Source organism: Stegostoma tigrinum, chromosome 11, assembly GCF_030684315.1.
Source record: "Stegostoma tigrinum isolate sSteTig4 chromosome 11, sSteTig4.hap1, whole genome shotgun sequence".
In the NCBI taxonomy this organism is placed as follows: domain Eukaryota; kingdom Metazoa; phylum Chordata; class Chondrichthyes; order Orectolobiformes; family Stegostomatidae; genus Stegostoma; species Stegostoma tigrinum.
In genome coordinates, this window is record NC_081364.1 from 5,495,846 (window position 1) to 5,519,183 (window position 23,338).

Consider the following 23,338-nt stretch of genomic DNA (forward strand, 5'->3'; position numbering starts at 1 on the left):
TGTTTAGTCAATGTTGCTTTTGTTTGGATTGTTTCATTAAAAGTTTTCATACTTATTCGATTTTGTCAACTGACTTGTTAACTTGAATCTTGTACAATTCCATTGAGTTGGTCAAAGTTGCTTAAAGTTATCAGTCATTCTGAGAAGTGTAGAGTAAAAGTTTTGCAGAACATTTCCATTTAGTCACAAGCACAATTCTAAACTTTCCAACTGATAATGGGAACTGCAGATGCTGGAGAATCTGAGATAACAAGGTGTGGAGTTGGATGAACACAGCAGGCCAAGCAGCACCTTAGGGTCTAGGCCCAAAACGTCAGCCTTCCTGACGGCATGGGTAGACCCACAATGCTGTTAGGGAGGGAATTCCAAGATTTTGACCCGGCGACATTAAGGGAATGTTACTGAGACCAATGCCAATTCAGTGACTGACATGAGGTTTTATCATCTGATTGTGCTTTAGACTGACTCTAATTCAATGGAAAATCGAGTGTCATATCATTTGTCATGAGTTCTACCTGTGAGGCTTAGTTACCATGGAGACTGGGCGGTGTCTCAGCTGCTTGGCCTGCTGTGTTCACCCAGCTCCACACCTTGTTGTCTTTCCAACTTTGGTTACTTCAACTCACCTGGTTCCCATGCTGACTGCACTAGCATGGCCACATGCAGTTTTCTAATATTGATCCACAGAACTTCAAGGAACAGAGCTTCATTTTTCAATCGGGCATTTTACAGCCTTCCAAACTCACCATTGAGTTTAACAATTTCAAGACATAACTTCTGGCTTGAATTTATTTTTGTCTCCTCTGGCTTAGGCTTTTCATGTTTTTTTGTTTCAGTTGAGGTTTGTTCATGACTCTGTCATCCTCACTTCACCTAAACATATCTTTGTTTGCTTCCTGCTTTACTTGTCCCATTACCACTTCCTTTGGCCTTGCACAGTCAAATCTTATGATAATTTGCTTCAATTGTTACCCACCCTATCACAGGCCACAGAACAGGAATCGGGCCAACTCTATACATAATAAAAACCGAAAGAACGGCAGATACTGTAAATCAGGAAGAAAAGCAGAAGATGTTAGAAAAGCTCAGCAGGCTTGGCAGCATCAATGAAGAAAAATCAGATGGTTCAGGCCCAGTGACCTTTCCTGAGAACTCCAGTTAACCAGCAATGTTGACTCTGATTTTCTTCACTGATGCTGATGGACCTGCTGAGCTTTTCCAGCAACCTTTGTTTTTGTTTGAGCCCTATACATATAGTGGGCACAAGAGCTGGTCAAAGGCTAGGAATCATATACTGAGTAACTCACCTCCTGTTTCTCCAGCATTTGATCACCATCAACATGACACAAACCCTGAATGTAATGGGATAATTACTATTTCTCTGGGTTATTGCAGTACCTTGAAAGTGGAATCATAGGTAGGTAGGATAGTGAAGAAGGCATTTGGTATGCCTGCCTTTACTGGTTGGTACATGGAGTATAAGAGCTAGGAGGTCGTGTTGCAGTTGTACAGGACATTGGTTAGGGCCACTTTTGGAATACTGTGTTCAATTCTGGTCTCCCTGCTGTAGGAAGGATGTTGTGAAACTTGAAAAGGTTCAGAAAAGATTTACAAGAATGTTGCCAGGACTGGGGGGTTTGAGCTATAGGGAAAGACTGAATAGGCTGGGTTTTTCTCTTGGAGCGTTGAAGACTGAAGGATAACCTTAAAGAGGTTTATAAAATCATGAGGAACACAGATCGGGTGAATAGCCTAGGTCTGTTTCTCAGGGTGATGGAATCCAAAATTAAAGGGCATAGGTTTAAGGTGAGAGGGGAAAGATATAAAAGGGACCAAAGGGGCAACTTTTTCACACAGATGGTAGTCTGTGTATGGAATGAGCTGCCAGAGGAAGTAGTGGAGACTAGTAAAGTACAACATTTATAAAGCATCTGGATGATGAATAGGAAGGATTTAGGGGGATATGGGCTGAATGTTCACAAATGGGACTCAATTATTTTCGGATATCTGGGTGGCACGTATAAATTAGACCAAAGGGTCTGTTTCCATGCTGTCCAACTCTGTGACTATATAATAACACTCAGGAAACTTGACACCATCCAAGACCAGCTAGTCTTAGTGTTATGCACTTCATCCATCACTTTAAACATTCACCCCCTGCACTATTAGTGCCCAGTAGCAGTAATTATACCACCTGTGAGATGTGCTGTGGTCACTCACTAAGGCTGCTACACCATCATATTCCAAACCTGTGACCTCTAGCATCTAGAAGGACAAGGGTAGCGGGAAACACCATCCCCTGCAAGCCACTCACCATCCTGATTTGGAAATATATCACTGTTCCTTCACTGTTGCTGGGTCAAAATCCTAGAATTCCCTCGGTAATGGCAAATGGATAGCAGTGGTTAAATAGGCAGCTCAGCACCACCTGCTGAGGACAACTGGAGCTGGGCAGTAAAATGCTGACCCAACCAGTCAATTAACTGCCAATAATTGCGCGTCTGCGTTTAACACAAAGAGTGCATGCACAGCGGGTACGGCTGCTTTCATAGCTGGCTTTAGTAGAGGGCTACAAGGTGTGGGGACGCCCATCCTTGTGCTGAGCCAGCTAGATTCTGAAGCTAAACTCCCGTGGGTTGTTTCATGGAGCCAGCGAAACAAAACGCCGATTGCCTGGAACCTGCAGACTGTACTGGAGAGGTTTAACACAGTGGGAGATGTAAATTACAGAAAATTGCAGCGCAGTAGGAGGCCCCTTTGAAAGGCAGTCAAACTGAGTCCCATCCACCAGTGTTTATGTTCCATAGCCCCACCAAGTTCATCATCCTCCATTAACTGTCAAACATTCCTTTCAAATTATGGAATCAACTTCCATATTCTCTTCAGATCAAGCAGTCCAGATCCTAACAGCTATTCAGCAGAATGATCATTTACTTCCTTATCACCCCTCAGGATCTGTTGCCATTGGTCATTAACGATCTCTAATTATGGACCCACTTAAGCTTGAGTTTGGTGTAGTTTTGGCAGTAGATTCGATGGGTTGAAAGACGTCATCTGAACTGTGCACTTCTATGATTCTTGGGCATCTTTTCTCCCCCTCTTACTGCTCAGTGAGTAGCACAGGTGCCCCACAGCACTAAGGACCTGGGTTCAATCCCAGCCCCAGGTGACTGTCTGTGCGGAGTTTACATGTTCTCTGTGTGTTTGCAGATCAGATGGATTAGCCCTGGGAAATGCAAGGTAAGACGGCGGGTCTGGATTTGATGGCCTGCTTTCGCACTGTTGGGATTCTTTGATGCTCTATTAAAACTGCCTGTCCTCTTGAAAGGTCACATGACACCAGGTTATAGTGTAAAGGTTTATTTGAAATCACAAGCTTTCAAAGCCTAAGACCATAAGACATAGGAGTGGAAGTAAAGTAGTGCTCCTTCAGCAGGTGTGCCCATGTGCTTCCCTTCACTTCACCCGACAAAGGGGCGATGCTCCAAAAGCTTGTGACTTCAAATAAACCTTTTGGACTATAACCTGGGTTCGTGTGACTTCTGACTTTATCCAACACTGACACCTCCACATCATCAAAAAGATATATAAGACCACCTCTTAATCTTGTATGTTCCGAGGCAAAAATCCTATTTTTCTATCCTTCCTGTTAAGTGAGATTGCTCAGCCCTGGTAAATAAAACAAAGAACTGGGGAAGGTTGAAATCTGAAACAGAAACAGAAAATGCTGGAGAAACTCAGCAGATCTGACAGCATCTGTGGAGGGAGATCGCAGATGATGTTTCAAGTCCAGTGACTCTTCTTCAGAACTGGAACTTGAATCGCTGACTCTGTTTCTCTCTCTCCATAGATGCTGCCAGACCTGCCGAGTTTCTTCAGAAATGAGCAGGCACAGAACACATTTTCAATTAAACAAAGAACTGTCGATACTGGAAATCTGAAACAAAAACACAAATTGCTAGAGAAACAGCGTTGAAGAAGGGTTGCTGGACCCAAAAGATTAGCTCTGCTTTCATTCCACAGACCAGCTTACTTTCTCCAGCAATCTCTGTTTCTGAACAGTTTCAAAGAGCAGTATCAAAGCTGCCCAACATCCTTCCCAACATGCAGTGCCATACATCAGGAAGTGAACAATAATGCAAGGTGCAAAAATTCTTTTGTTCTGAAACTATATCAGGCTAGCATCACTGACACTACAGAGCTCTTAATCATGGTTAGGGAGAGAAATAGATGCTAACGCATTCACTTTAAATGCAGACAATGGCAGGAATTTGTATTTTTCTTTCAACTTTCCATTACTAGAAAGTTTACATTTTCTCTGAAGTGTGGGGCCCAGAAATGTCCACCACAAAACTTCATCAGAGGAGATACTTTTCTTTAGCATCGTCAAGTTGTGATGCTAATTGTCACATTTTTAAGTGTAATATTTAAAATAAATTTATTCTAAGGCATGGGCTTCATTAAAAACGACAAAGGTTACTGACTATCCCTCATTTGCTGCTGAGAAGGTTCTTGAAGCACTCCAGTCCCTGTTGTAACGGTACACCCATAGTGCAGTTCACTGAGTCACAGAACTGTTATGGCATGGAAGGAGATCATTGTGCACTGGCCTGTTAAACAAGAGTCATTACCCAGCGCCAGTCTCCTGCTTTCTCCCCAAAACTTTACACACTATTTCTGTCTAAATAATCATCCCGTGCCCCTCTTGAATGCCTCAACAAAACGTGTCTCCACCACTTTCCAGGCAGTGCATTCCAGATCCCAACTACTCACTAAGTGAAAAGGTTTTCACTAACTTCACCCTCGCTTCGTTTCCACATCGCTTTAAATCTATGCCCTCTAGTTCATGTTCCTTTTACGAGCTGAAACACTTTCTCTCTCTCTAACCTTATCAAATCTCCTCTCAGCCCTTCTTCTCTCCCAGGAGAACAGTCTCAACTTCTTCAGTCTATCACTATACCCAGTACCATTCTTGCAAATAGCTCTGCACGCTCAGGAGGGTAGGGAAGTTGTTGCTGTAGTTCTCATGTTCCAAGATTTTGACACAAAAGCCACAATAGGAAAACCAATACATTCCCAAGCTGAACAGGAATGTGGCTTGGTTAGGAACTTAGAAATTGAGCTGTTCTCATGTGCTTGAGAACAGAGCAGAGCAAAGGGACTAATTGGAAAGCTTTTAAAGAACTGGAATTCTTACAATGGGCTGAATGGCCTCCTGCTGTGCCGTATAATTCTAAGTTGGGGGGGTGGGAGCAGAGGGAGTGGACAGCTAGACAAAAAAATAAAATTGCGTCTCCGAATCCTTCCATAGAATCTTTTCTAAAAGGGATTAATTCCTTTGGTCTCTGTTCTCCAAACCCGTCATTAACCTGGAACTGCACTTCTGAGAAAGTTATGTACAATTTGGCAGGCACTCAGTTACCAAGGCAAGAAGGAGGTATTGGTTTGGCTCAGCTGGCAGGCATTTGCTCTGCAAAGCAGCTCAATACCACAGCATGGGTTCAATTCCCATCACAAGCTTAGGCTATCAGAAGGGCTTGCCATCTCAACCTGCCCCCTTGCCTGAGTTATGATGGTTAAATCACCACCAGCTTTACCCTCTCTAATAGAAAGCTACCCCATGGTCTGATAAGACTAGAGCAACAGAAATTGCACTGAGGCAAAAACAGAATGCAACTACCAAAGTCAAGTTAGATCCTCAAGTGAGTGGGTCCCAGAAAAATATCCCAACTCAGAAAAGAGTTATTTTATTCTCTGCAGAAATTGCTGGTGGCAGCAAAATGTAACAAGCAGTTAAGAGTTATAGGGCCTAATCCGTCTTCCACATGAGCAATCTTCATTCAGTCCAAAGAAAGAGAGATATTGACACTTAGTCATTAAAATAAAACACTGCAAAAGAACAAGACCGATGGTGAGGAGAATTTGTATTTTAACTCAGTGAGTTGTGGATACTTGAGGATGCAGATTCAACAGACTTTCAAAAAAGTCAAGTGCATCAATAGTTGAAAAGGAGATGTTTACAAGACTCTAGGGAAAGACTAGGTCTTTTGGCACAGAGACACTTGGCACAGCTCTTTCTCAAAGCAGGAACCATAGCTCAGGGCTCGAATGGATCCTGTACCAAATTACTTTAGGAGACACAACAATCCCCTCTCTACAAGAAGGGGCAATAGTTGGGCAAGTTAGCCCTGGAGAGATACTCACCCCCTTAGACCATACTACCAGCAGAATTCGGCCATTTGACCCATTGAGAGTAGACAGTGCAGTGAAGAAGGCGTTTGGTATGTTTGCCTTTATTGGCCAGTGCATTGAGTGTAGGAGTTGGGAGGGTCATGTTTCAGCTGTACAGGACATTGGTTAGGCTACTTTTGGAATACTGCATTCAGTTCTGGTCTCACTGCTATACGAAGGATGTTGTTAAACTGGAGAGCGTGCAGACAAGATTCACAAGGATGTTGTTGGGACTGGAGGGTTTGAACTATAGGGAGAGGCTGAATAGGCTGGGGCTATTTTCCCAGGAGCATCAGAGGCTGAGGGGTGACCTTATAGAGATTTGTAAATTCATGAGGGGCATGGATAGGGTGATTAGCCAATGTCTTTTTCCTAGGGTAGGGAAATCCAAAACGAGAGGACAAGGTTTAAGTTGACGGGGAGGAAAGATTTTAAAAAAGTTCTAAGGGGCAACTTTTTCACGTAGAGGGTGGTGCGTGTGTGGAATGAGCTGCCAGAGGAGGTGGTGGAGGTGAGTACAATTATAACATTTAACGGGCGTCTGAATGGGTGCATGAATAGGAAGGGTTTAGAAGGATATGGGACAAATAATGGTGAATAGGACTAGATTAATGTAGTATATTTGGTTGGCGTGGATGAGTTGAACCGAAGGGTCTGTTTCCATGTTGTGTGATTCCATGACCCTATGAGTCTGCTCCACCATTCGATCATGGTTGATATGTTTCTCAACCCTATTTTTCTGCCTTCTCCCTTTGACCTTTGATCCCCTTACTCATCAAGAACCTCTGTCTTAAATATACTCAATGACTCGACTGCCACAGCCTTCTGTGACAATGAGTTCCACAGAGTCACCACCCTCTGGCTGAAGAAATTTCTCCTCATCTCAGATCCACAGGCTGATCCCTTTGCTCTGAGGCGGTTCCCTTGGGTCTGAGTCTCTCCTATTAGCAGAAGCATCTTCTCCAAATGTCCTCTCTACCCAGGATACCCACCTTGCCACATTAGGTTCTGGGTGAGAGGTCCATGGGTGACCTCCTTGGCACACCATCGATCAAAGCCCATAACTGGTCAATCAATGCCCACTTTAGGACCTCAAAGTGCTACCTCCCCAGTCACCTGGCACCCCAGTTGGTGAGAAAGATGATGCGTTTCCTGACTAAGAAACAGTGGCACAAACACAGAGAGTGCTGGAGCAACATCTGTGGAGAGAGGAATGGAGTCAATGCTTCCAGTCCAATATTAAGACTGAGAGAGATAAATCAATTCTTGATCAGTGGGGAAATCAAAGGTTCTGGGGGAAACACTGCGAAGAATGTCAAATCAGCCATAACCCTACTGAGGGTGAATCAGGCTTGAGAGGCTGAATGGCATACTGTTTCTTATGGCATTATGGGCTGCTCATCACAACACCATGGAAAGCTGCCTGGTGGGATCTCCAAAGGAGTAGACTTGATACAGTGGGGTTTAAGTCCAAAGCAGAACTTTGACGTGTTGGCTGGGTCACTGTGGCTTAATCATTTCTGGTGTGTTGAGACAATGTGACCCCTACATTTCTATTCTTACTACATAATCTCCTGGTGGTTTGATGCAACTGATTGACTTGCATGCCAATTTCAGAGGTTGGATAAGAGTCATTCACATTGCTGTAGGTTTGGAGTCATATGTTGGTTAGATCTCTGTATGAATGGACATCGCTATGACTGCTGATGTTTATTTAAAGGCAGTAGACTTCCTGCTTTCAATGTTTTGCAGCCTCACTCTGCTAATATCCCACATTATCGATCTTTTCCAATGTTTACACAGATGTATCCAGTTGTTTGTGAAATCTCTGTGGAAACATTCTTAAGAACCAGTAGTTTATGTAAATTGCTGAGCCCTGCAGAGGACAATGCTCCCTGAATGTCACAGGGGCTCGATCCCGCAACCGTGATCATTCCAGTGAGTCGCTGCTGAGTGAACAGCAATCAGCAGAATCTTCCCACGCCTGCTCTGTACAGTCACTGAGGAACGTAGGAGCAGCAGTAGGCCATTCAGCCCTTCAAGTCTGCTCCACCATTCAGCGTGATCATGGCTGATCATCCAACTCAGTCTTCTGTTCCTGCTTTCTCTCCATACACGTGTAGGATTTGTGTAGATAGGTGATAGGTTTCTTTTGTCGGTGCAGACTCGTTGGGCCAAAGGGCCTCTTCTGTATTGGATGATTTTATGTCTCTATAGCTATATCTAAATCCTTCTCCAAACATTGAATGTTTTGGCCTCAACCGCTTCCTGAGTCATACAGCCTCCCCACTCCTGGTTGAAGACATCTCCCCTTATTTCAGTGCCAGGTGGCACAGTGGCTCAATGGTTAGCACTGCTGCCTCACTGCACCAGGGACCTGGGTTCGATTCTAGCCCTGGGTGACTGTCTTTGTGGAGCATGCATGTTCTCCCCGTGTCTGCATAGTTTTCCTTCAGCATTCCAACAATGTGGCAGGCTAGTTGGATTAGCCATGGACAATATAGTAGAGAGAGAGAGAGAGAGAGAGGTTGAAATGAGGTAATGCTGCTGGAGGCAAAGGATCAGCTGTGTAAACAATTTTCCATTATCCTCCTCAAAGATTAAATGTGATGTCCCACAGAATGGGACAACATTCCTCCCTCAACCACAAGAAACAGACTGTTGGGCCATTCATCTCATTTGGCATGTTGTCAGCCAATGTAACAACAGTGAATAACCTTGAAAGTTGATTAATTGTTGTGATTTTCTTTGGATGGTCATGAGATGTTATTTGTTTTCTTTTCTTCCTTTCAATTTATTTTGTTCATTTGTTGTCCTTTCTAAATCTTGTGTGGGTTAGAATCAAGACCAACTCTTCCATCCTCTAACCCCAATGTGCTCACATTTTGACACTACAGCTTCCCACGCCTCCATTTGCCTCTTCCTCTTGAAACCCTTCCTTCTTGCCTTATTACTTGTCAGCTTTTGGTTTGGTAACATCCCAACCTCAAATTCGAGCCATTGGTTTCAATTCCCTCTATGAGCTCACTCCATCCCATTCCCCACCCTTGTAATCTCCTCTAGTTCTACAACCCTGAGATCACTGCAATCATAGAGTCAGAGGATCCTAGAGATCATGCTCTTCGGCCCATCATGTCCACACTGGTCAAAAGCAATCCTTAACTGTTCTAGTTCCATTTTCCGGCACTTACCCCATAGCTGTGTAGGCCTTGGCACAGCAAGTGCACATCTAAATACGTCTTAAATGTTTATGAGGATTTCTGCCTCACTCGCGTTTACAGCCAGTGAGTTCCAGATTCTCACCGCCTTCTGGGTGAGGAGGTTTTTTTACCTTGCACCAGCTCTAAACCTTCTGCCCCTTACCTAAAATCAATGGCGCAGTCATTGATCGTTCTGTGAAGGGGAAAGGTTTCTCCCTGTGCACCTTATCTCTGTCCCTCTTAATTTTAAACATTTCAAAACTCTTCCTCCAATTTGACTTCAAAATTCTTCCTCATCCTGTTCCCCCTCCTCCCTACCCATCCCAGATTTCGTCGTTCTAACATTGACAGCCCTGCCTTGAGCTGCCTGGACTCTAAACTCTGGAATTCTGCACCTATCTGCTAGACTTTCCAACATTTTTAAGGCATTCCTTGAAGCCTTTTCATTGATCTAACCTCTTGGTCAAAAGTGCAAATCTGTCCTCATGCAGCTGGGTGTCCATTGTGAATTCATCATGAAAATAGGCAGCTCACTACACAAAGGCCACTGCATAAATTCCAGTTCCCAATTATCTTTAGCAGGTTAGCTTTCTCATCCTCACAGGCGTCCCTACACCATGGGCAACCTTTTAGAACTCTCAGTCACCAAAAAAAACAGTTTGGACTGTTTGTGTGGACACAGTCCCAGAAGGTTCTAGTGAATGAGTCAATTGGTCTTTATCGTTTTGGGAATGGTGGGGGTAGATGTTGATTGGAAATGTAATGAAAAGGAATAGAAGATGGTGAACAGGATTAAAAGCATAGAGATGCCTTGGTTACAACAATGGCTCAGGGAGCTCGATGGACCAAATCTACAAATTAACGTCTTAATTATGTAACATTTTTATGAAAGCTCTGAACTTTTTTTTATTTTCTACTGGATGTGGGTATCACTGGGACGGCATTCCTCATTGTTCTTCAGCTGAGTGGCTTACCAGGCTGTTTTGGGGGCCAGCTCGAAATCATCTCCTTGACATTGTGCTGGACTCACATGTAGGTCAGACTGGATGAGGATCCCAGATTTCCTTCCCTGAAGGCCATCCAAGGACCAGATGGGTTTCCACACTAACCTGGTGATAGTTACCATGTTTGCCATCACTGAGACAAGTTTTCAATTCTCTGAATTCAAATTCCACCCAGTGCTGTGTTGAATACCAGCCCAGTGACATTATAACTATATAGCCCTCCTCACCCACCACACCCCCCCCGCCCCATTAAATCGGCTCAGTGCCAGGGCTCAATTCCAGCCTTGGGTGACTGTCTGTGTGGAGTTTGCATGTCCTCCCTGTGTCTGTGTGGGTTTCCTCTGAGTCCTCCGGTTTCCTCCCACAGTCCACACAGGTGCGGGTTAGGGTGGATTGGCCATGCTAAATTACCCCATAGCGTACAGGGATATCCCAGCACGGTGGGTTAGCCATGGGAATTGTGAGCTTACAGGGATAGGGGAGAGGGGGTGGGATGCTCTTCAGAGGGACTGTCTGGACTTGATGGGCTGAATGGCCTGATTTCACACTGTAGGCATTCTATGATTCTACTGTGGCAGACCAATTCAGATAAAGAAAGCGTAGTTTGAGAAAGGTGGTGAAATCATCAGTGATATTTTCAGTAGTGGTTCTGTCCATATGACCAGACATTATCCGTCACAAGATGGTACGAGATATAAACACATAATCTGACAGAGCACTGTCCTGAGGTTAAGAGCCAGCCAATAGTACTCACTGTGATCATGTGAAAATACAAACAGGGATTGCTTTGTTAGCATTGAAACAACTTCTGCATAGCGTCCACTGTGTTCTCCTGCACCGTGTATGATCATCACTAAAGCCCTGGAGGAATTAGAGGACATAAGAACTCAGCAATGGAACACCAGATATGAACATCATGTACTGCAATGCTGTAATTAAACCAGTTTCTGATCCATCTTGCCAAGTTTTCCTCAGTCCCATGTGCTTCAACCTTCTTATTCAGTCTCCCATGTGGACCTTGTCAAAATCGTTGTCAAAATCCATATAAAGGACATCAACTGAGTTTTCCTCATCCACACTGACTTGATCACATTTTCAAAAAAATTCTAACCAATTTGTGAGGCATGACCTCCCTCTGACAAAGCTGACTAAGCCTAATTAATGCATTCCTTTCCAAGTGGGTATTAATTCACTGCTTCAGAATTTTCTCCTACAGCTTTTTTTTCCCCTGAATTCCGTACCTACCTTCTCCTTTTCAAGAATGAACACTGAAGAGAAGTATTCATTTCCCATCTTTCCAATATCCTGTGGCTTCGCACACAGTTGGTCCCCTTGGTCCCTAATGGGTCCTTCTCCTTCCCTGGTTACCCTCTTCCCTTTAATGTACTTATAAAATATTTCAGGATTCTCACTAATCCTGTTCGCAAGTCCTTTCTCATGCCCCTGTTTTTGCTCTTCTAAATGAGTTCTTAAGTTTCCGTCTTGCACTTCATGTATTCCTCCAGGGCTGCAGCTGAATTGCTCCCTTTGGACTTGCTAAAGGGTCTATTCTTCTTCTGCATCTAGTCCTCAGTTGTCCGAGATATCCAAGGTTCTCTGAACTTATTGCTCCTACACTTCCCTCCAAAGGGCACATGTTAGACCTGTACTCTACCCACTTGCCCATTGCTCTGCTGTAGGCTTAACTGCAAGGAGCTGTTCCCAGGCTACTTTGGTAGCATCGCTTTATTTGAATAAAATTTGCCTTCCTCCAGTCCATAGCCATCTTTTTTGGGCCATCTTTATACCCGTATGGAACAAATTTGAACTGTATCACATTGTGGTTGCTAATGCTAACATGTTCCCCTACTGCCACATTGAACAATTAGAGTCATACAGTCATACAGTCATGCAACAGTCAAATTCATCCATGCTGACCAGATATCCTAAATTAATCTAGTCCCATTTGCCAGCATTTGGCCCATATCCCTCTAAACCCTTCTCATTCATGCACCCATCCAGATGTTTTTAAATGGTGTAATTGCACCAGCCTCCACCACTTCCTCTGGCAGCTCAATCCATGTACGCACCGCCCTCTGTGTGAAAAATTTCCCCCTTAAGGCCCTTTTATGTCTTTCCCCTCTCACCTTAAACCTTTGCCCCTAGTTTTGGGATCTGTTACCCTGGGGAACAAAACCTTGACTATTCACCATATCCATGTCCCTCATAATTTTATAAACTTCTACAAAGTGACCCCATTTGACAAAATCCACCCCCTCTAAACCCTTAGCTATGACTATCCCAACTTAGGTTGGGAAAGTTGAAATCTCCAAGTATAATTACCTAATTATTACTCTTACACACCTCTGTGAACTGTAAGGCCTTTAACACACTCTCAGCAAAGTTTCTGACACTCTTAACATTCCTAAATTTGATCGATAAAGCCTGATTTGATGTCCTTTCCAAGATATCATCTCTCCTTGTTGCAGTAGTTGACTCCTTAATTAATAGTGCTATACCACCACCCTTTTTACACCCTCCTTTATCTTGCCTAATGATCCTATATCCCGGAACGTTGAGTTGCCAGTCCAGCCCTTCCCTCAACCATGTTTCTATGCTGGCAACAATATCATACTTCTACAGGACAATCCATACCATTAACTCATCAGTCATACCTATTACACCCCTAACATTAAAGTAAAGACCATACAGCCTTACTCTCTTGACACTCAACATAGCTGATCTCACTTTCACTTGCTTCCTTTGCTGTAGCATGATATGTCTCTGTTTCATTGAAATTCTGTGTCCTCTCCCCCTGCCAGACTAGTTTAAACTCCCCCCAACAGCACGAGCAAACCTACCTGCAAGGATGTTGGTCCCAATGTGGTTGAGGGGCAGACTGTCCCTTTTGTGCATGTCCCACCTTCCCCAAAAATGGTCCCAGAAATTTAAAACCCTCGCTCTTGCACCAACCCTTGAGCCACGTATTCATCTGTCCTATTTTCTTATTTCTAAACTTGCTAGCGCATGGTACCAGGAGTAATTCAGAGATTACGACCATTGAGGTCCTGCTTCTTAATTTTAGGACTTGGGCCCTAGAATTTTTTTAAAAGATCTGTTCACAATGGGAAATCGGGTGAATTGACTTTTCTTTCCACAATATTGCAAGTTGTTCTATCCAGAACATTGTTGACTGCTTTAAAATGTTGTGGGACGTCGCACGTAGAATTAGTCACAGCTGTCAAGATGTAAACAGAGTTTTTGGAGCAGGCTGTTGGATGTGAATTAGCCTGAATCCTTCTGAATGAGACAGAAGCTTTTAATAAAATTGTTTCTTTTTTTCAGCGTCTTCAGTCACAAGGCATCCACCTGACAGGGAAAAGTCTCTGGGAAGAATTTCATAATTGTAACGACTTTGACTTAGCAAACATGGCGAGATTGGCATGAGATAATCGAACTGTACAATACAGCCAGCAAAGATACAATGGACCAAATGGACTCCTTCTGCATTGTAATAATTGTATGATTCTATGAAGTGCATGACCTATTGTATGTCTTCTTCACTTGTTAGTGAAGTTTCAACTATATTTTCTGACAATGCATTCTGCAAACCCCTGGCTCTAGAAGTGAGAATGATTGAGGTATATTGATGAAAGGTAATTGATCTGAATCATTAACTCTGTTTCGCTCTCCATAGACATTGCCGAACTGGCTGAGCATTTCCGATATTTTTATTGCAGATTTCCAACACCAGACAGGAAAAAAAGCTGGTGATGAGATCGTTCACAATGTTTAACATTGGAAAATACTTTCCTCCACTTCTTAATATTAGTGAATTATAGATTGAGTTCTTTGACAAAGTGACACAGGCAGTGGATGAGGGTCGTGCTGTGGATGTTATACATTTGGACTTTCAGAAAGCATCTGATACAGTTCCAGGTGGCAGGTAGTTTAGCAAGTTAGAAATGTTTGGGATTGGTGGGTTATTGGCAGCATGGATTGGAATTTGGCTCAAAGATCGGAAACAGAGGGTAGGTATAGATAGGCCTTTCTCAGAATGGAGATTAGCTGAAAGTGGTGTTCCCCAGGGATCAGTGTTGGAACCCTTGCTTTTTCTGATTTATATAAATGACTTGGAGATGGGTGTTGAGGGCAAAATCTCTGATTCTGCAGATGATACTGAGCTAGGGAGAAGACTGAATTGTCAGGATGGTGTTGAGCGACTTCAGAGGTTCATTGACAAGTTGGCCGAATGGGCAGACACCTGGCGGATGAATTTTAATACAAAGAAATGTGAGGTAATATAGGTTGGTCGAAGAAACACGGACAGAGAATACAGACTCAATGGTACAACAATGAGGGGGGCAGAGGGGCCTTAGGGTTCACAGTGCAAGTTCTCTGAAGGTGCCCAGGTAAAGTTGAAACTGTTGTTAAGAAGGTTTATAGGATCCTTGCGTTTGTAAATAGAGTCATAGACTATAAAAGCAAGGAGGTGCTACAGCTCTACAAATCATGGTCTGGCCACATTTGGAGTATTATGTTCAGTTCTGGGCACCTTATTTAAGGAAGGATGTCAAAGCCATGGAGAGTGTTCAAAGGAAATTTACTAGAATGATACCGGGAATGAAGGATTTTGGACAGAAGGAAAGATTGGAGAAAACGAGGAGGAGAGAAGATGAAGACGTGGCCTTATTGCAGTGATCAAAATTATCAACAATTTTGACAGGGTAAAGAAAGATATTCTTTAGTTGGTATGTCAATAACTGGGGGGTTCACAACTTTGGGGGTGTCAGTAGCAAGAACTAAGACTGGAATGAGGAGAAACATCTCTTTTCAGAGGAAGGGTCACTAGACTTGAAAAGTTAACTCGGCTTTCTCCTTGACAGATGCTCTCGGACCTGCTGAGCTTTTCCAGCAACTTCTGTTTTTGTTCTTGATCTCTTTTTTCAGAGAGTAGAGATAATAGGAACTGCAGATGCTGGAGAATCCGATATAACAAGGTGTGGAGCTGGATGAACACAGCAGAATTTCTGATGAAGGGTCTAGGCCCGAAACATCAGCTTTCCTGCTCCTAAGATGCTGCTTGGCCTGCGGTGTTCATCCAGCTCCACACCTTGTTATCTCTTTTCAGAGAGTATTTGGGATTTGGAATGCGCTGTGTAGGAGATTGGTGGAAGTGGATTCTTTAGGAGGTTTCAAAAGAGAGTTGGAAAGGGGTGATTTTAGGGGGCAATGGTGACAGGGCTAGAGAGTGGGCCTAGCTGGGTAGATCTTCTGGACACCAGTACAGACCACCACGCTATGGGTGAATAGGCCTTGTTCTGTCCTTTAAAATTCTGTGATTGTACATGCAGTTGAATGGTAAGAAAAATCTTTTCTATATTCACCATTTTCTATTAATAGTAGAAAATAATAAATAAATTATGCCCCTTAATATTCAGAATCTGGTGCAATCCATTGGGCCTTGTTTCCTGCCTCTGATTCCCCCCCTTTCTATCTTCACCATTGACCCTCCGTACGTCCAAGGCTTTAGCTGGTTGTAGAAATGAGTAACTCAGTGGCTCAGAATCCCAGTCAGTGCTGAGTCTGGGTCTCTGCCTTGCTCTCCTCGGCCCTGAGGCACCCGCCCTGCTCTCAACTACTGCCCTGGGATATCATTGGGAGCGTACACTGGGTTGGCGGGGGGAGACCTTTAAACATCAGGAAAGGTCACTCGGGCAACAAGCTGGAGGGCACTGTGCCCCGGGAGCCCCATCTGAAACAAGGAGTGAATGGGTTCAGCAGAGAAAAGGGTGAGGGAGGGAAACTTGGCAGAGAACAGGAGGAACAAGAAACAATGGAGCTGCTAGATTTGGCTGCAATCCCAGCTTTTGAGGGTGTTGTTTTCTGCCATTTACTGAGCAAACGAATACAATCTAATGCTGGGTTCTCAACATTGTTTGTAGTGTGCAGTCTAGAAAGCACTTCACATTTCTATAGCGACTTCAGGATGTCCCAAAATGCTCGGCAGTCAGAAAACTCCTTTTAGAGAGTAGCCCGCTTTGCAATGTAAGAAAGGTGATAGTCAACTTGTGCACACGCAAGGAATGTAATAACTAGCCAGGTAATTTCTCACTGATGCCAGCTGAGGGATAGATATGAGGCAGGGTATTGACAGATATACTTTGAAATAGTGGTCATAGATGGCAGGCAGAGCCTTAGCTTCATATCGCGCTGCCAAAAGACAGCACATCTGATTGTGCAACACTCCCTTGGAAATGCTTCGGCATTTTTGGCTCAGATGCCTGTCATAGGTCAACAAGTGATATCACCAGGGGCGTTGGAAGTCTCTAACTCAGAAGCTGTCCAAATTATAGCTTGTAGCAAAGTGCTTACGAAAGAAGGTGGTTTCACAATGTTCCTGTGCTGATAAGAGAAGACAAGCACCAACTGTACAGACTGTAGCAACTTTCTAACAGAATAGGACAAGGTGGTTTGCTGTGTGGGTACGGGACAATTGGGCTGTGGCCACAAGCTGAGAATAGAGTCAGGGAAGTTCACCAAAGACATGGCTGAACAGTTACATTTCAAGGAGCTTTTGAAGATGATGAAAAATGGAACAACCCCAGACTGAAAATTCCAAATAGCTTCACCACAAACGCTGGTGAAACTCTTGAGGTTGGGTTGGTGGGGGAGGGTAGTGAAGGATCCTCAGCCCAGTGCCAAATGGAACCCCCAACATTTAACATCAATGACCCAGTGAGCACAGGAAGAGTGGAAAGTGAAGAGGCAGAGGAAACAAGCAAGGGAAAGATGCAGAGAGAGTGAGAGCTGCAGATGAGGGGTGTATATGGGGGACAGAGGACAAGGAATATGATATGAGAATATAGACATGAGAAACTCAGTTGGAGAGGCACATAACAGGGAGAAGTGGAAGCCATGCAGAGAGGGGCAAAGAATCTCAACTCTTAATCTTACTCAGGAGAAGTAGAGAAAGAGAAATGGAAACAGAAAAACACAGTGAAACAGAATGGGAGAAGCAGAAGTGATAGGAAAAAAAGTAGCTAAGACCTCAGGATATTTGATTGATTGTCGTCACATGTTCTGAAATACAGTGAAAAGTGTTGTTTTGCTTGTTGTACAGGCAGATCGTACCTTACAGAGTATACCAGGGTAGAAGAAAGAGTGCAGAATACAGTGTTACTGCTGCAGAAAAGGCGCAGAGAGCAAGAAAGATCAACATTAACATTTGAGGGGTCCATTCAGAAGTTATATAGTACAGGGGGAGAAGCTGTTCTTGAATTTATTTATACTTGTATCCAAACTTTTCTATCAATATTAGGGGAGCCTCAGACAGAAAGAATTGAAGAAAGAAAAACAAGAAACTGAAATAGTCAGAGACACCAAAACACAATGCAGGATTTTGAGAGATAGCAATTAAGGGGGTGATGGGAAAGAAATGTCATCTTTATAGAGACAAAGAGACTGTGTCACATCAGAAACAGAGACAAAGAGGAAAAAGCCTTCTTGCATAAAGTGATACGGTGAAAATTGAGATAGGTGCTACAAATGTGGTTTACAGAATATTTCCTAAGCAAATTCCATTCTGTTTACTCACTAGCCTCCCCACGTATTCCTGTTTACAAACCCAAGACATTAAAACCTGACCAGTTTACTTTTTCCATATATTTCCCTGTTACATGCGTAAAGCTGAGTAGGTCCTTATGACAACACTAGGAACCACAAGGTAATGTGTTAGGAAATGTTCAAAATCTCCCCTCCCCCACTGCGTCCCAAAACCAGCCCAGCTCGTCCCCGCCTGCCTAACCTGTTCTTCCTCCCACCTCCCGCCCCCTTGACCTGTCAATCCTCCCAGACTGACCTATCCCCTCCCTACCTCCCCACCCATAATCTCCTCTCCACCTATCTTCTCTTCTATCCATCTTCGGTCCGCCTCCCCCTCTCTCCCTATTTATTCCAGAACCCTCTCCCCATCCCCCTCTCTGATGAAGGGTCTAGGCCCGAAACGTCAGCTTTTGTGCTCCTGAGATGCTGCTTGACCTGCTGTGTTCATCCAGCTTCACACTTTGTTATCTTGGATTCTCCAGCATCTGCAGTTCCCATTATCTCTATTTAATTACACTGATCTCTGCAATTAGATCCCCAACTCCATCTCTCATCCTACCCCAATATCCTAATTCCATCTTGTAATTTCTTGTTTCCTCCATTGTCACAGCTTTGGGGAGGTGGTGGTGTGCTGGTGTTGTTACTAGTTGCAGGGTCCAGAGGTTCAGACTACTGCTCTGACGGCATAGGCCCAAATCTCTTCACAGCCAGTGAAATTTAAGTTCACATCAATAAATCTGGAGTTAAAAGCTGAAATAACTCCACAGAGGCCAGTATCCCATCACCAGGTCACCCTTTATTTACACATGGAGTGTCCTTGACACTGGTCCAGCTCCCTCAGAACTAGCTGTCAGCGTGAGCAGGATGTCTGCCACTCCTGTTCTATTCTGTCAGCCAGAGCTCCCTGATTGGACCAGATTAACAGCCCCAATCAGGGAGCTCATATTCTATGAAGTCCAGCTGGCTGATCTCAGTAATAGTGATCATAGCAGTGTTGTTAAAACTCAACTGTTTCACCAGTACACTGAATCTTTTCAAAAAGGAGTTAGATATCATATGAAAGGGATCAAAGGGTTTTGGAAAGAAAGCGGGGACACAGGACTGAGTTGGATGACCAGCCATGATTGCATGGAATGGTGATGCTGACACAAACAGATCAATGGCCTACTCCTGCTCCTATTTGCTATGTTTCTATGTCTGTTAGGGCTGCTTCCCCAGGTTGGAGAGTCTAGAACAAGAGGCCATAGTTTAGTTTCAGGATTAAGAGATTGACCCAATTAGAAATTAAAAGAAATTTCTCACTCTGAAGATTACAAATATTTGGAATTCTCTCCTGTAGCGAACTGTAGCCAATGAGATTTTTAGACACTAAAGCAATAAAAGGTTCCAGCAAGAAGGTGGGACTGAGTTCAAACATCAGCCTTAATTCTATTGAGTGGTAGAGTAGGTTGAGGGTCAGAAAGGCCCATTTCTGCTCTAATATCTGTTGTCTATAACCTGCCCTTCTCCCTAGATTGTTTATGCTGTGACAGTTGTGGAGAAGCAGCCTTCATGGGGGACAGTATAAGGAACATTGATGCTGAGGGAGATCACAGTGAATGCGGAGTTAATTTTGTATTTTAATTCCCCTGCCCTGAAGAAAGGGATGGGGAAGGTCAGGATGAAAATAAAAACATGACAGGGAATATCTGATTTATTTTCTGTTTCTCGACAATTTGAAGTGAAATCAGAGCGTTTTCAGGGTGAGACTTTTACAGTCGATAAGAACCCAGTGAGGGGGCAGGTTACACAATGTTTCTTTACCCTCTGGTGTTTAAGTCCCAGCCAGTATATTACATTAACGTACAGTGGGTCGCTACTTCTGGAGTTCCTTGATCGACCACTTTTCAGATTATGCTGACTGCTGCTCTATTGTTGCTGGGTAACATCATCAGAGCACTCTCCAATGAAGCAGTGTTGTGCTTTCCTGTCTGATATTTAAACTCTGTGTCCGTTGAGCTGGGTTACCTCACTCCTGGTTTTCCATCGCAGTGGAGTATAAATAGTGTCTAGCTCTATGGGTTTGTTGATGATCTTCTGAGTGGAAAACCAGAGTTTATATAACAGGCAGGACAACACAACGGCGTTTCATCGGAGGCTGCACAAATGATGTTACCCAGCAGGGTAATGAAACGTCTGCGGAACAGCAAACCAGTTCAGCGAGCCGACCAACCACTTCTTCCACAACCTGAGCTACAAATCTACTCCAAAACCTTAAAGCACTCCTTTCGCTCTGACACTATAAATTGCTGTACCCTTTGAAATTTGGCATTCTTGCATCTGTCCTGATGTGAAACATTGACAGCATGCCTCTTTTCTTAGCAACTCCCTTAGAATGAGAGGGGTGTGTTTTATGGGCCCCCAGGAGGTCGTGTCACAGTGGTTTTCTAGGGGAAAGGGCACAGGTAGAATTATGGGGAGCTGGTGGAATTGGCCGAAGTGGGGAGAAATCAAGCGAAAGGTCATCGAACTGAAAAGTTTGTTTGTCTCCATAGATGCTCTCTAAGCATAGACAGCACTGTGGCTCAGTGTTGCCTTACAGCACTAGGGTCTTGGGTTCAATTCCAGCCTTGGGTGACCGTCTGTGTGGTGTATGCACATTCTTCGCGTGTCTGCATGGGTTTCCTCCCACAGAACAAAGATATGCAGTCTAGGCAGATTGGCCGTACTAAATTGCCCACAGTGTCCAGGAATGTGTAGGTTAGGTGGGTTAGCCATGGGAAATGCAGAAATATAAGTTGGTGGGGGTGAATGGGTCTGGATTGGATGTTCTTTGCAGGGTCAGTGTGGACTTGATGGACTGAAAGACCTGCTTGAATGCTGTAGGGATTCTACATTTGTGAGCCAGGAGAGTAACTCACTTGGTCACATTTTGCTGCCTTTTCCTTGTAACGCTTCAACTGATTTTTTGCTTCAGATAATTATTGAATCTTCTTTTGAATGCTGTCTCGATTGAGCCTCAATTCCACCACACTCTCGGGCACTACATTCCAGATCTAAACCACTCACTGCATCATAGCCACAGCTGTTTACTTTGCCAATTACCTCAACGCTATGCCCCTCCCACCAAATGGAACAGTTTCTTCCCATCCACTCTGTCCAGACCTTAAGTGGTTTGAAAGTCTCTGACAAGTCTGCATGCTGACAGCACCAATTTCTCCATCTATCTGATAAACGAGGGTGCTAATGGCATCAGAGCAAAAGGCAAAGGGGATGCTCATGGTAACAGAGAAGGGATAGAGATGAGGGCGTTATTAGTGAGAACAGGACATTCACCAAGTGAACTCCATCAAAGATCCTCAGACAGCATCTTCCAAATCCACTTCCATCCAGAAGGACAAGGGCAGCAGGGGTGCACCAGCATGTACAAGTTCCGCCTCACCATCCTGACTTGGAAATATATCGCTGTTCCTCCAATGGATCAAAATCCTGGCACTCTCACCCTAACAGCATTGTGGGTCAACCCAGCACACAGGGACTGCAGTGATTCAAGGAGGCAGCTCAAAACCAACTTCTCAACGGCAACTAGGGACATGCTATAAATGCTGTCCCAGCCACGGACACCCTTGTGCCCATGAGAGAATATGAAAAGGCTCTGCTGGGAGTAAACCCATGAAACCAAAATGGAGGACAGGGTCCATGCCCTGAACTTGTCCAGCTTCATGCTGTGTCCTGAAGGTTGTAAAGTGTCTGAGCAGAAAATGAGTTGCTATTTCTTCAGCTTACTTTGGTCTAAATGGAGCTCTGCAGCAGGTCAGAAACATGACTGACAAGACAGAAATTACCTTTCACCTTTTTAACCATTGCTCCCTCCCCACAGTCGCCCATACACCCCTTCCTCCAACCAACCACCAGAGCTCATCTACTCTTCACCAAGAAAAAGGGGTGGGATCTTTACAAAGCTCAGCTGATGGGAATGAGAGCACTGTTTCCAATCTGGGCGAGATGTCAGGGCAGATTGACACATCTGTGAAGCTCAGCTGTACAACACTGGTGTGGTTCAAATCTCAGATTCACTGAACTTTATCCAATCTTCAGTAAACATTATTACACAGGGAGTGTTTTCGAAGAAATAGGTCAAGTGCGGTGTTAAATATTTTTAAAAGCAACATCTCTGTAATTGAATTCTAAGGCAATGACAAATGGTGGGTGCAGCCTGAGATGCTTGTGAATGGCATTATTGTTAGGGAGTGTCAGTGCTGTGAGAGTAAATACTCAGCTATGAACAAGGAGGACCCCTTTTCCCAGGTGGGGGAGGGTACAGGTGAAGGCAATGCCATCTTCCTGACTCCACCTTCAGCTCACCTTCTTTTCATTCATTCCCAGGATGTGGGCATCATTGGCTAGGGCAGCATTTATTGCCTAGATGGCAATGCAGAGTCAACCACATTACTGTGGGCCTGGAGTCACATGTAGGCCAGACCAGGCAGGAACAGCAGATTTCCTATCCCAAACGGCATTCGTGACCCAGATGGGTTTTTCCCTACAATCAACAATGGACTCATGGTTATCGTGAGATTCTTAATTCCAGCGGCAGGATTGAACCCAGGTCCGCAGAACACTACCTGGGTCTCTGGATTAACAGTCCTGTGATAATACCACGAGGCCATACCCTCCCCATCCTGTCTTGCCACTCATTGAGGTTCTTAAGTGGGCAATTGATGCCCAATGAAGACACTTATCCTGTGGCTGTTCCACACTGTGAGTCATCACCTTAACACAGTGGTGAAGTTTGCATGTTCCATCAAATCCTTGGGAGTTCCTTGCACCCAGCAGAGCCATCCATGGGGAAATAGGTGTCACCCAAGGCCAACAGCAGAACAGGCAAGGGAAGAATGTGTGACTCTGGGAAGACTGTAGGAGGCTGGAGTTACAAGGTGGGCCCTGACTGTTATGGTTCAACATGTCACTGAAATCTGACCACCAACCAGTCAAGGGCTCCACCTTAAACAATGTCACCTGCAGTCTTCTACCAGAGCTTATTGGTTCAGTCCTGAGGCAATCAGGACAAAGCCATGAACCTTGGCATTCCTTGTCCACAGTCCATGCATAGGTAACAGAAGTGTGCAGGCCGCGGGGCCCTGCCTTTGGGGAGAGGTGCCTGTGGACAGCACCATCTGACCAGTCCTCTGTTCACTCCAACGAGGAAGGGGCTCAAACAAGTGCCCCAAACATTGACTGTCACCCTTTCTCCAAGCTGGGAAACCACACTCAGTGGGCTTACCACCTTCAGGGTCAATGTTTAGAAAACTTGAAACACTGCCACTTGGAATGTTGGAA

The 23,338-nt window shown here is 44.3% G+C and overlaps 1 protein-coding gene across 1 annotated transcript in view; it reads right to left on the minus strand.

The window, feature by feature from the left end:
- The window catches only part of LOC125460206 (monoglyceride lipase-like), a 75,226-nt gene that overhangs the window by 45,705 nt on the left and 6,183 nt on the right, over positions 1-23,338 (minus strand). The window contains exon 3 of the mRNA XM_048547359.2: positions 11,190-11,296. Coding sequence (XP_048403316.1) covers positions 11,190-11,296 — 107 coding nt within the window. The remainder of the gene's footprint in view (positions 1-11,189; positions 11,297-23,338) is intronic.